This window comes from Neoarius graeffei, chromosome 18 (genome assembly GCF_027579695.1).
Source record: "Neoarius graeffei isolate fNeoGra1 chromosome 18, fNeoGra1.pri, whole genome shotgun sequence".
NCBI lineage: Eukaryota > Metazoa > Chordata > Actinopteri > Siluriformes > Ariidae > Neoarius > Neoarius graeffei.
Window position 1 is genome coordinate 65,606,886 of NC_083586.1, and position 13,113 is coordinate 65,619,998.

Here is a 13,113-nt window from a genome sequence, read left to right on the forward strand (position 1 = left end):
TGGGGGTCGTCTGAAAAACTGTCTGCGGCTCTTGGACCCAAAAAGAACAATTTTACTTTCATCAGTCCACAAAATGTTTTTCCATTTCTCTTTAGGCCAGTCGATGTGTTCTTTGGCAAATTGTATCCTCTTCAGCACGTCTTTTTTTTAACAGTGGAACTTTGCGGGAGCTTCTTGCCGATAGATTAGCTTCACACAGGCATCTTCTAATTGTCACAGTACTCACAGGTAACTTCAGACCGTCTTTGATCACCCTGGAGCTGATCGTTGGCTGAGTCTTTGCCATTCTGGCTATTCTTCGATCCATTCGAATGGTCGTCTTCTGTTTTCTTCTACGTCTCTCTGGCTTTGCTGTCCATTTTAAAGCACTGCAGATCATTTTAGCTGAGCAGCCCATCATTTTCTGCACTTCTTTACAGTATACGTTTTACCTCTCCAATCAATGTTTTAATCAAAGCACGCTGTTCTTCTGAACAATGTCTGGAACGACCCATGTTTCTCAGGTTTTCAGAGAGAAATGGATGTACAACATGTGCCGGCTTCATCCTTAAATTAGGGCCACCTGACTGACATCTGTTTTTTCACAGAATGAATGACCTCACTAATTAAACTCCACACTGCTATTATTTTGAACACGTCCCTTTCACTTAATTATTCGATTACACAGACTCAGGAGCATGCATATCATGAATGTTGGGTCTGTTGGTTTTCTATGACTCTACTACACCTACTGGTAAATTATTTGCCATGTAGTAATATAATTTCCACCAAAAACAGTGATTGATCTGGTTAGTCGTGTTGGACTGCTATTATTTTGAACACAAGTGTATCTGTGAAGAATGGATTTGTCAACCTGGAACGACCATCACTGAACAGAGGTAGGTGGGTGTCTATGACATCTTTTATCAGCCACCTACAATGCAGCCATCAGCATTCTGATTCGGATTCTATGATGATCCATGAGAGGATAAATACTGGATTCTCCCTATTAGTCAGACAGAACTGAGGAAGCCTTTCGGATGAGAGGCGAAACGTTTTCAAGAATCTTCAAGCAAGTCCAGTTGCTCTCTTCAACCAACCACAGATCAATGTTCTTCGCCTCTCAGTGGATTTAATGCCATGGTTGATCAGTGTATATTTGAGAGAGGAGTAAGCGGTTTAGGGTTACTACTACTGCTGTTTATACAGTATGAGCGTATAATCTACACCATATATTTGTCAGATTCTTTTATACAAAGCAACTTCAGAAATACAAATACAGAATCCAGTCCAAGCGTAGAATTTTGTTCTGATAGTGAAACGTGAGCTACAGAACCAGGCGATATATCAGGTGTGTTTTCAAGAGCCATGAGATTATTAAGTTGATTAGAAAACATAAAAGAACATTTAGAAAGTGACCAGTAGAATGAAAGTTTACTGAATACCAAGGTAGGTTGTTGTTTGTTAATCTTAACCTGATCCTAATTAACGCTTCATACAAGACTTGGGACACTAACGCTACGTTCACACTGCAAGGCTTAATGCTCAATTCCGATTTTTTTGTGAAATCCGATTTTTTTGTGAGGTCGTTCACATTAACAAATATATGCGACTTGTATGTGATCCTCAGTATGAACGAAAAGCGACCTAAAAGTGTTCCGCATGCGCATTGCAGGATACGACGACGTCACACGCAGTGAGCATGGCCAGTGTTTACGGAAGTAAAACCGCCCGGTTGCGGTATGACCCATCCAATCTAGCTTGAATAGCTGCATCCCCCCAAATGGAAATCAGCTCCCTAACCTCTGCATCCTTCCATTGAGAAGATTCAGAACCTTCACAGCCCGAAGCGTCCCTCGCATTGATGTCATGCGCAGGGGCGCAGATACGTTTTTTGAACTGGGGGGGACAAAGCTGCCAGCAAACCAACCCCAACCCCGATATGCCTGTCAAACTTGTTGTGGGTTACCATAGCAACCAAGCTCGAGCTCGCAACTTGTGCAGTCTGCGCAGCTCAACCAACCGAATATCAGTCTTTGTTTTGTTTTATGTGAGTTGTTGCAACTATGTATGTACTGCTGTGCACCTCAATAAACCGAATGGTAATTAGTCTTTTGATTTTTCCGTGAGGTTTGCCTTATGCAAAGAAAGACAGCATAGACGTTTTTTCCTCCCTATAAGTGGGGGGGGACCGAACGAAATGAATTTAAATCTGGGTGGGACGAATCCCACCCGTCCCACCCTCTATCTGCGCCCGTGATTATGCGCCATGTTGTTGTAACTTTTTTTGAGAGACCCGCCGCCTACTTCAGCGCAGAATAGTGATGTTTGTGGCTTGTTGATGACGTGTAAGTCGGATGAATGCGACCTGGCGGTTCAGACTGAAGTCGCATATGAAAAGAGCGGATAGGAATCGGAATTAGGACCACATATCCAAACGGCCTGGGTCGGATTTGAAAAAATCGGATCTGTGTCGTTCATATTGTCAATAAAAGATCGGATACAGGTCACATATGGGCGAAAAGATCGGATTTGAGTCACTTCAGCCTGCAGTGTGAACGTAGCCTAATACACATCACATCTAGGTATATAGATTATAAAGCCACCTTTATTTTATTTTTAACAATTATTTAGATATTAGATGTCAAGTCCACCACACTTTGATTGATATCTAGCTGCCAGAACGCAACCGCATCTGCTGTAGTTTCGACTGGATCTCAGACATGCTATGGAGCCAAACTTACATCTGGACCACAAATTAAAAAGCAGCACAGGCTTGGTTCCCTCTGGGCCTCGTTTTGTCTCAATGTACACAACATTTACAAATGTACATAAAAACGTAATGATATGGCTGATACAGGGGTCTTTATCAGCTAGATGGTATTTACTGGACCTTATGTCGCAAAACTCAGGCCCTATTTGTCCTGGACATCTCTGTTGTACCAGTAGGTGGCGCTACGAACAATTCTGCTTGACGAGTCGATTATTTAACCACAAAAGAAGGAAAGTGGAACAAATAAACCATGAACCACCACACATATTAATTTACACTGACCAATCGGGCCTGTTTAACGCCAGAAGATATTTTGCTAATAGTGTTAAACGCAGTCATATAATTGTGGAAATATTATTTTATCAGGAACACTGATTGTGTATCTGAGAAAGCTGTGTTAGTTTGAGCAATACGTCAGCCTTTATTACTGACTGTTAGTGTGAATTTAAAAATAAACAACTCGGCCCTTACTGCTAAAACATCTTGAAATTGAAAAGCGCGGCGCTCAGACTGTTCCTGAATTGTTCTTGTCCTTTCAAATCCATTTATTTTTCTTTGTTGAATCCTTCATGCTTCTGTTGGCTTGTGTCACTGATTAAATAAAGAAAATCTCTCTCTTACACACCAAAGGACTGAATCACAGACCAAGCAGGCTACAAGTGACGTCTTTAAGAATGTAGGATTTTTTATTATTTTTATTTTAGCTTTCCATAATACACCAGAACATCACAAAACATCTTTTGCTGGTTTATTGGGACATGATCTGAAAGGGGTATACTGTACAAGCTGCCATTTTATTGATCGTTTGCTGCCGTATTTTATTTCACAGCGGGTTAGCGCTGTCGCCTCACAGCAAGAAGGTCCGGGTTCGAGCCCCATGGCTGGCGAGGGCCTTTGTGTGCGGAGTTTGCATGTTCTCCCTGTGTCCGTGTGGGTTTCCTCCGGGTGCTCCGGTTTCCCCCACAGTCCAAAGACATGCAGGTTAGGCCCCGGTCACACCGCCCGAACTTTGCTGGAGCATTCCTGGAGCGGTGAAAAAAATTCATCACCGCTCGTAACCGTTCACCACCGTTTAACAAAAGTTGGCCCCCGTTAAAGCAACGCCGTATACGCTCAGCCACCGCTGATGTTTCTCAAGGGGCCCTCCTACCGCTCCGAAAGTTTTGAGCTGCACAAAATATTGCGAGCGGTGAGGAGGGGGCAATTTTCTGCCCCGGCAAAGTTCACCCCCGCTCCACCAACACCCAGTCAAAGTTTGGCACCGCTAGACACAAGTTCGTGGACACTTGGGTCCGCTAGGCCAACGCAGAAATCTTGAACGCTGGACCACCACTGCTTCGCCAGCGTTGCCCGGGCGGCGATTAAACGTTGCACAAACTTCGGTGTAGCGGTTGTAAGCGTTTTACGAGCGGACACGGGGTTGCTGGAACAGTGTCGGGCGTTGAAGCAGCTATCCATGGCGGCGATGAACTTTGGTTTGGCGTTGGTATAGAGGTGTCGGAGCGGGACCAGAATTTGGCTATAAATACGGGGAGAAATGGACCAGGAGCTCATTTGGAATCGAGCTGCCGTTGAGTTCAGACCTCATCTATATCGAATTTGCTCAAAGTTACAGTAAAACTGTATCACCATGGATGCTGAGAGACTTGCTATGATTGGTGCACTAGTCCAGCAGCAGAATCAGAACCTCCTCAGATTGCAACAAGCTGTTGACAGAAGGAGAAGAGAGAGAAGAAGGAGAGACAGAGTTGTGTGGGTCAGACAGTGAATACTGAGAAGGCCTGAACATGGACTGTATGACAAGCTGATGGTGGAGCTTCTATCAAAAATCTATCAGAACTTGTATCAAAACGATCCGTTCAGCTCCGTAGTCACAAGCGGTATGCCGCTAAACCAACTTTATACCCCCGCCGAGCCAAAGCCCGCATGCACAGAACACCGCTATACCAACACTCGCGTCACCGCTAAACCAACGCTCGCTACCGCTAAACCAACGCTAAAGCAACGCTGGCTTCAGCGGTGCACCGCTAAGCCAATGCCCGTGTTTTCGATTTTTTTCCCATTTTGTGCGCGGTGACGAGCGTTGTTGAAATTCGGCCCCCCCTCCCTACCGTTCAAGGAACGCTCCAGCAAAGTTCGGGCGGTGTGACCGGGGCCTTTGGTTAACTGGTGACTCTAAATTGAGCGTAGGTGTGAATGTGAGTGTGAATGGTTGTCTGTGTCTATGTGTCAGCCCTGTGATGACCTGGCGACTTGTCCAGGGTGTACCCCGCCTTTCGCCCGTAGTCAGCTGGGATAGGCTCCAGCTCGCCTGCGACCCTGTAGAAGGATAAAGCGGCTAGAGATGATGAGATGAGATGAGAACTTTCACAGCACCGTGTTTGTGGTTCGATGTTCTGTGCTGCTGGTGAAGTAAGTTCAGTTTGGAATGTATCTAAAATATATCATAGTTTAAAAAAAAGCAACTAAACAGCAGGCAATGAAAACATGCACACAAATCTAAAAATTACAAGGAATGTTACTCGTTATAAAAATAAGAGTGACAGAAAATTATTTTTGGTCACACTGTCACCTAATAATCTTTTTTCTCCTGAATTAAAAACACACCAGATGAAGACGTTCACTGTGGAGTGCTGGTGTAGTTTATGTTCACTGGACCGTTAAATGTTCCTCCAGACAGAACAGGAGCAAGAAGGGTGCTCTGGCCATCAGCTGAGATGTTCAGTGAGACTCCACCAGCCTGAGAGGAAGAGGATGAGGAAGCCACACCCACACCGCCCGCTGTTCCTGCCTGGACTCCGCCTGAGCAAGAAAACGTACATGAGTTTTATTCATTTAGAATTTTCTGGAGTAAATAAAGGGGGTTGGAGTTTGGGTTTTTATTAGCAAGTTTTGTAAAAATGTATTGATAAATTACCATTTATTAAGAAATGAGTTTTAGAAAGTTACTCAGGCCGTCAGTGTAATATGGAGTCAATTTTAATCCATTCAATTTTTCAAGACTTGTTTCTTTAAAGCTCGACTGCCTTTTACGGTGGATTCAGACCAGGATAGTTCGATAGTTCACTTGCTTTGGTCCGAACCAAATGTTTTTTTTATTTTTTCATTTTGGTGCGGTTCGCTTTCACACTGTACATTTTAGTAAGCGGACCAAAATCTGTCAACAAAGCCACGCGCCCTGAGGTCGTTCAGCTATTGGTCAGAGACGACACGCGCACAAAGCGTCAAGTTCAAAAGTAGCCATGGAGGCTTTCCGTGCTGTTATTCTTTTTAACGTCATCAAAGCTAAATGTTTTTTCCAGTTTTTACTGTTTTCACAATTGTGCGATTACTATGCTGTTGTACAAGTAATTTATCAACGACGACTTCAAAGGGCAAGGCGGCTACGGAGGATAGCGCTGATGAGCGCACATCATGTTGTGACAGTTCTGGCTCTTCACGCAAGTCGCTAGTACCGCCACTTTTTGAAAGAATGTCCCTGATTTTAATGTAGGTCTGACGGAGTTTCTTCACTTTTAGCCGACATTGTTCTGGGGAGCGCGTGAACCCCTTCTCCTTCATTTTTTCACTGAATACAGCAAACACGTCGGCATTTTTGTGTGTTCTCTCCAAAAGCTCAGATATGTGGACATCTGCCCATATATCCACAAGGGTGCGCGTTTCTTCCTCGGCCCACGTTTGCCCCCTACTCATTTTTTGTACTTTGTAGTCGAGCCTACCACTGGTCTGAATGGCTGAACGACTGTTGTAAGGTTCCCTTGACAACCAAAACAGTGTTTGCACTTTGCGGTGGAGTGTCAAGACTCTGTTTCCCATAATGCTCGACAAACGACGGAAGCTCCCGAGGTACAAAAAAGCAAAACTGTCGGATTAGGTCCGGTCTGCTTTCACACCTCCAAAAGATCCGCACCAGGGTTCCTTTGGTCCGGACCGAGTCTGACCTTGCAGCTCGGTCCGCTTGTTTGGTCCGGACCAGAGTTCGGTGGTTTGTATTCAGACCAACCCAGAAGGTCCGGACCAAGGGAAATTTGGTTCGTTTGGTCCGGACCAAACAACGTAGGTGTGAATACGCCCTTAGATTTTTCAAGTGTAGGTCATAAAAAGAATTTTCCCGACACCCAATTATTTTTGTTTAGTGACCAAAAGCTACTGAATTCGATTCACAGACTTCCAATTTTATTAGTTTTTTTTTTTAAATAGAACAATTTATCTCCACGTGGCCCTAAATTCTCAGCTGTTTTTTCCTGCTTCACCATGACGCAATTCAAGACACTACGTCATGCATCACGTGGTGGGCTTTCCCCGTTCACGCAAGGCATTGTGGGATACAAATTTGAAACAGGAGAGAAAAATAGAGGACGTGAGTGTGCGAATGAACCCCAAAAGAAGAAGAAGAAGGTAAACCTGCGCATGTGCAATTTCATGCACATTATTTGCTTTAATCCCCTCAAATTAAATAACTTCCCAGCCACAGAATGGCCTGATATTTTGTGAGATATTACAGAAATAAACAGATATCACAATCACCACATTTCAGATGGAACTAAATTTCACTGGTTTTATGAAATCGAAAGGCCGTCTCGCTTTAAAAATAATTAATGAATTAATGCGATGAATAAGTAAGTATAAGGCATCCGTGCTTCATATTAAACATTTGTTCATTATGCCTATTTGGTTGCCACGAAGTTCTTAAACCTTTCTCATAAAGACTGTAAAACACTCCGAGCTGCATTTTGGGGGAGGCCGTGCAGAGAAGCAGCTTTGGGACCAAAAGGTTGCTGGTTCGATAGCTGAAGTGCCCTTGAGCAAGGCACCGAACCCCCAACTGCTGCTCTGGTAGTGTTTTACATTGCTCCAGATAAGATACGAGCATCCGCTAAACACCTACAAAGTAATTTTACGTGTATAAAAGGTGCTTTACGAAGAAATGTAGTATTTGAAGTATTATTGGTGTATTAATACACATCTGGCAAGCCTGACTCACGGTTATTATTCAGAACATCCAGAAAGATTAAAAAGAAAGAATATCAAAGCTGAATTATCCATGTACAAGACTTTTTTACTGAGTCACTTCTTTCTGACTTCACATGCTTTAGTAAAAATAAATAAATTATTAAAATAGCATCTTTAAATGGACTGGATGAAGTGGTTTACACTCCAAGTCCATCTGCGTTTCAATAAAGAACCATCTCCAGTCCTTAAACACAGATTTATGAACTGGCAAAAACACTTGTGAAATATAAATAACAAAAAAATAAATAAAATACAGTATAATGTCATTATTGTTAAAGGCAGGGTAGGTGGAGGTTGTTTTTTTTTTTAGAAACACTTTTTGTTATATTTCTTGAAATTCTCTTTACATCCTGAGACCAGTGAATAAATTATGTTCTGACAATAAAAAGAAAAAAAATCGATCATGTTACTCGGCCTGAAAGAAATGATTGGATGGCCTGCCTACCTGCCTGTCTACCTGTGTGAACTCTACCTGTGCACTGATTGGGCGTGACTGGAGTCTTCCACAAGGTGCGGTAGACGCTCTGCTAAAGCTAGTGAGCTAGTCAACAGCTGGGAGTATGAACACGAGCCATGTTCATTGTTTACATTCATGATGTTAGATGTTCTACATGAGGTAGTTGGATATGACAGTGATACACAAAGCTCCTCCCCCAACACTCTCTCTCTCTCATGGACTCATCCTGCAGCAGTAGTCAGGCAGTGCACGTTCATATGTTTTGGAGGGAAGCCTGAAGGGAGGGGGTGGGATTTTTCGAGGGGATACTGTCAAAATCTCGCTTAGTCTTGCTAAATCACCTACCCTGCCTTTAAAATGATGACTACGCAGTTCACTGCAGTTCAGTCAGGAAATGTCAATCAGAGATGCACTAAACTCTGCAGTGATCAGATGGTCTGATGCAGAATATTACATGCTTTGGACATTATCTGCTTAATCAGCTGTATTTATATCACAGTAACATGATTACCTCCTGACCCTTGACCCTGCAGTTTCCTTTGCAGCTTACTGGCGAGGTCATTCTTTCCTAAGCTTTCAAGAACCTGTACAGTGATGTTGGCAGCTTCTGGGTCACCATACTGATCCACCATCAGGTCCACAAGATCTTGTTTATCAGCATTCTCCAGTCTGCCGCGGGGAATAGATGTAAAACCCTGCACATTGTTTTCCATCAAGGACCATTTAAATTTCTTAAATTCATTCTTGAACAGCTCATCCAGGCAATTCAGGATCAGGTGGCTGATGCGGCACATTTCTCTTCAGTCTGAGATGAGAAGAGAAGAGGAGCGGTGAGGTGAGGTGAGGAAAGGTCAGTGTATACGTCAGGAATAAAACATGAGGAGGCATGCTGTTGATCAAAAAGGTGATTATTTTCTTATAACAGTGTTTTATTCCTCATATACAGTGTCTTGCAAAAGTATTCATCCCCCTTGGTGTTTGTCCTGTTTTGTCGCATTACAAGCTGGAATTAAAATGGATTTTTGGAGGGTTAGCACCGTTTGATTTACACAATATGCTACTACTATAAAGGTGAAAATTGTTTTATTGTGACACAAATAATAATTAAGATGAAAAATCAGAAATCTGGAGTGTGCATAGGTATTCACCCCCCTCCAAAGTCAATACTTTGTAGAGCCACCTTTTGCTGCAATTACAGCTGCAAGTCTCTTGGGGTACAGTATGTCTCTATTAGCTTAGCACATCTAGCCACTGGGATTTTTGCCCATTCCTCAAGGCAAAACTGCTCCAACTCCTTCAAGTTAGATGGGTTGCGTTGGTGTACAGCAATCTTCAAGTTATGCCACAGATTCTCAATTGGATTGAGGTCTGGGCTTTGACTCGGCCATTCCAAGACATTTAAATGTTTCCCTTTAAACCACTCCAGTGTAGCTTTAGCAGTATGTTTAGGGTCATTGTCCTGCTGGAACGTGAACCTTCATCCCAGTCTCAAACCTCTGGCTGACTCAAGCAGGTTTTCCTCCAGAATTGCCCTGCATTTAATGCCAGCCATCTTTCCTTCAGTCCTGACCAGCTTTCCTGTCCCTGCAGATGAAAAACATCCCCACAGCATGATGCTGCCACCACCATGCTTCACTGTAGGAATGATGTTCTCAGGGTGTTGGGTTTGCGCTACACACAGCATTTCCCATGATGGCCAAAAAGATCAATTTTAGTCTCATCTGACCAGAGAATCTTCTTCCATGTGTTTGGGGAGTCTGTCACATGCTGTTGGGCAAACTCCAAACGTGACTTCTTAAGCAATGGCTTATTTCTGGCGACTCTTCCATAAAGCCCCTCTCTGTGGGGTGTACGGCTTAAAGTGGTCCTATGGACAGATACTCCCATCTCTGCTGTGGATCTTTGCAACTCCTTCAGTGTTATCTTTGGTGTCTTTGTTGCATCTCTGATTAATGTCCTCCTTGCCCGGTCTGGAAGTTTTGGTGGGCGGGGCCTTCTCTTGTCAGGCTTGTAGTGGTGCCATATTCTTTCCATTTTGCTATAATGGATTTAATGGAGCTCTGTGGGATATTCAAAGTTTGGGATATTTTTTATAACCCAACCCTGATCTATACTCTACAGCTTTGTCTCTGACCTGTTTGGAGGCTCCTTGGTTTTCATGTTGCTTGCTTAGTAGTGTTGCAGAGTCAGGGTCCTTCCAGAACAGAGTGATTTATACAGACATCATGTGACAGATCATGTGACACTTTGATTGTACACAGGTGAATCTTAATCAACTAATTATGTGACTTATGAAGTGAATTGGTTGGAGCAGCTCTTATTTAGGGGTTACATGTGAAAGAGGGTGAATACCTATGCACACTCCAGATTTCTGGTTTTTTTTTTTCAACTTAATTATTGTTTGTGTCCCAATAAAACAACAATTTTCACCTTTAAAGTGGTCGGCATGTTGTGTAAATCAAATGGTGCTAACCCTCCAAAAATCCATTTTAATTCCAGCTTGTAATGCAACAAAACAGGACAAACACCAAGGGGGATGAATATTTTTGCAAGACACTGTACAACAGCAAGCTACATTCCCTGAAATGTTTGTTTTTCACTTGAATGTTGTTCATTTGAATTTATCTCTGTTTATTTTTTTCCATCACCAAAAGTTGGCATTTTAACAGGGTAAACTTTTTCCTCTGTATGATGCGAGTCAGAACAGGAACAAACTTGTTTTGTGAACATACCACAACATAAAATCTCATCTCATCTCATTATCTCTAGCCGCTTTATCCTGTTCTACAGGGTTGCAGGCAAGCTGGAGCCTATCCCAGCTGACTACGGGTGAAAGGCGGGGTACACCCTGGACAAGTCGCCAGGACATCACAGGGCTGACACATAGACACAGACAACCATTCACACTCACATTCACACCTACGGTCAATTTAGAGTCACCAGTTAACCTAACCTGCATGTCTTTGGACTGTGGGGGAAACCGGAGCACCCGGAGGAAACCCACGCGGACACGGGGAGAACATGCAAACTCCGCACAGAAAGGCCCTCGCCGGCCACGGGGCTCGAACCCGGACCTTTTTGCTGTATTTTATTTATAATTAAAAATTGCATTCATTGCTAAATTTGCTGTGCTATAAGAGGAATAAAACAACTCTGGATGTGCTTTTATAGGAAAATAATCAACTTCAGGTGGTAACATTAACGTGACCAGACGTCCCGATTTGACCGGGACAGTCCCGATTTTGAGTTGCGTGTCCCCAGTCCCGACAAAGGTCCGTCGGGACGCTGAAATGTCCCGGTTTACACCAAACACTAACAAACTGTCCCGGTTACAGCGATCATATATAGCCAATGAGGTGTCAATAAAGCTTCTAGCAATTCAGCAATGTGCGTGTGCGCAGTCAACCTTACAATGTATCTATTTGTACAATGTTGCAATATAGAGGTCGCATTATAACGTTTTTTTTCGCTAGCGGCTGTCAACTACTACGCGACAATGCTGAACGGATGAGCGCTGGGCGGAGATGTTCGTGCACTTCAAGAGTAGGGAGATTCCTTACAGCAATGTCAGCCAGCTTTGCCAGTTTGCCATGTGCCTACCTGGCACCAGTGCTCCAGCTGAGCGAATATTTTCACTCATGAGCAACACCTGGACTGACAAGAGGAATCGCATGACCATGCCTACTCTCGAAGCCTTGCTCATTACCCGGGCCAATTTCAACAATACTTGCTCGCAGTTTCCCAGCAGGCTCTCGGGCAATAAAGCACTACTGGAGCAAATTCACTCATCATGTAAATATATGCAATAAAATGGCGTCTTCTTTAGGGTGGGTGGGTTGGGTGGCTGTGTTTCTGAAACATTTTTTGTTGTCTTTCATCTGTTTCATCTGTCTTTAATCTGTATCACAGATTGTCTTGACTTGTTCGATGCTGTTGTCAACTCAGGGTTCACGTTTTCAAAAGAGTTAATAGCCGACACTGGTTAAAATTAAACAGAGACATTTTGGGTAAAGGTTCGGAGGTGACAACGATTAGGCTCATGCGCTCAATCCTGTTACAATGCATAGCCTATTGTTTAAAAAAAAAGTTCATCACATGAAATGTTGATGTTAATATGCAAGCAATGCATTTTCTTGGCGTTTTCACAAAGGTGAAATAAATCAGTTGAAATGTAGGCTATTGGCCTATTCCCTATCATCACATCTGTTGTCTGATTTTCTTACTTTAACTGAATTGTGATAGAAGCACATGTAGATAACAAGAAAATACTTGATTATTCTCTGAAATGTTGATAAAAGTGAGCTTCTACAAAATGATGAAAGCACGTGTCTGAGCCGGTTTGAGCCGCGCATGCTTACATCAAAACGCGTGTGCGTGCACGAGTATCACGGTCACGCGCAAAGTGTCCTGGTCGGGAAATCTGGTCACCCTAGGTAACGCAGCTTCACTCGTCGTTGATTATTTTCCTTTAACAGCAGCACACAGTGTTTATTACTCACATCTTTCATATTTATCTTAATGTTTTTTTAAGTTGTTTTTAAGCAGATGGTTGTCAAATTATCAGTATAATGAGTAACCTAACCTGTACAAAGAGTTAAAATCAGTTTCATTATGGATCTTAATCACAGCAGCTGGAAATCTCTCTCTGATAAAATGCATTATAAACTGTCTATAAAGTCATAACTTTAGAAAAAGATACGATACTTTTCCAAAGTTCCTGTGAATAACATCACTGCAGGCTGCTTACCTCAAAAACCGGGGAGCCAACTGGCTTAAAGAATACTTTCAGTTTCGCTTTCTTCGCCAGGTATACTGACGCCATGGGCTGCGTTCCAAACAAAAGGCTCCTACCTTGTTGCCTCAGGTATGTTTATCATCAGGCAGGTCTTTC

The 13,113-nt window shown here is 43.1% G+C and overlaps 1 protein-coding gene across 1 annotated transcript; it reads right to left on the bottom strand.

The window, feature by feature from the left end:
* Window positions 1-3,417: 3,417 nt before the first annotated feature.
* On the bottom strand, window positions 3,418-13,113 carry si:ch211-114l13.9 (uncharacterized protein LOC796649 homolog). The gene is made up of 3 exons (XM_060899604.1): window positions 12,970-13,113; window positions 8,734-9,027; window positions 3,418-5,554 (listed from the first exon to the last, which is right to left on the bottom strand). Exons 2-3 carry the CDS (start codon window positions 9,014-9,016, stop codon window positions 5,373-5,375), a joined length of 465 nt encoding a protein of 154 aa, XP_060755587.1. The 5' UTR covers window positions 9,017-9,027; window positions 12,970-13,113; the 3' UTR covers window positions 3,418-5,372.

Coding starts and splice junctions, on each gene's coding strand:
- si:ch211-114l13.9 (XM_060899604.1), bottom strand. CDS start 9,016: ATGTGCCGCATCAGCCACCTGATCCTGAATTGCCTGGATGAGCTGTTC. Junction 5,555..8,733: donor GCAGGGTCAAGGGTCAGGAG/GTAATCATGTTA, acceptor TTTCTTGCTCAG/GCGGAGTCCAGGCAGGAACA.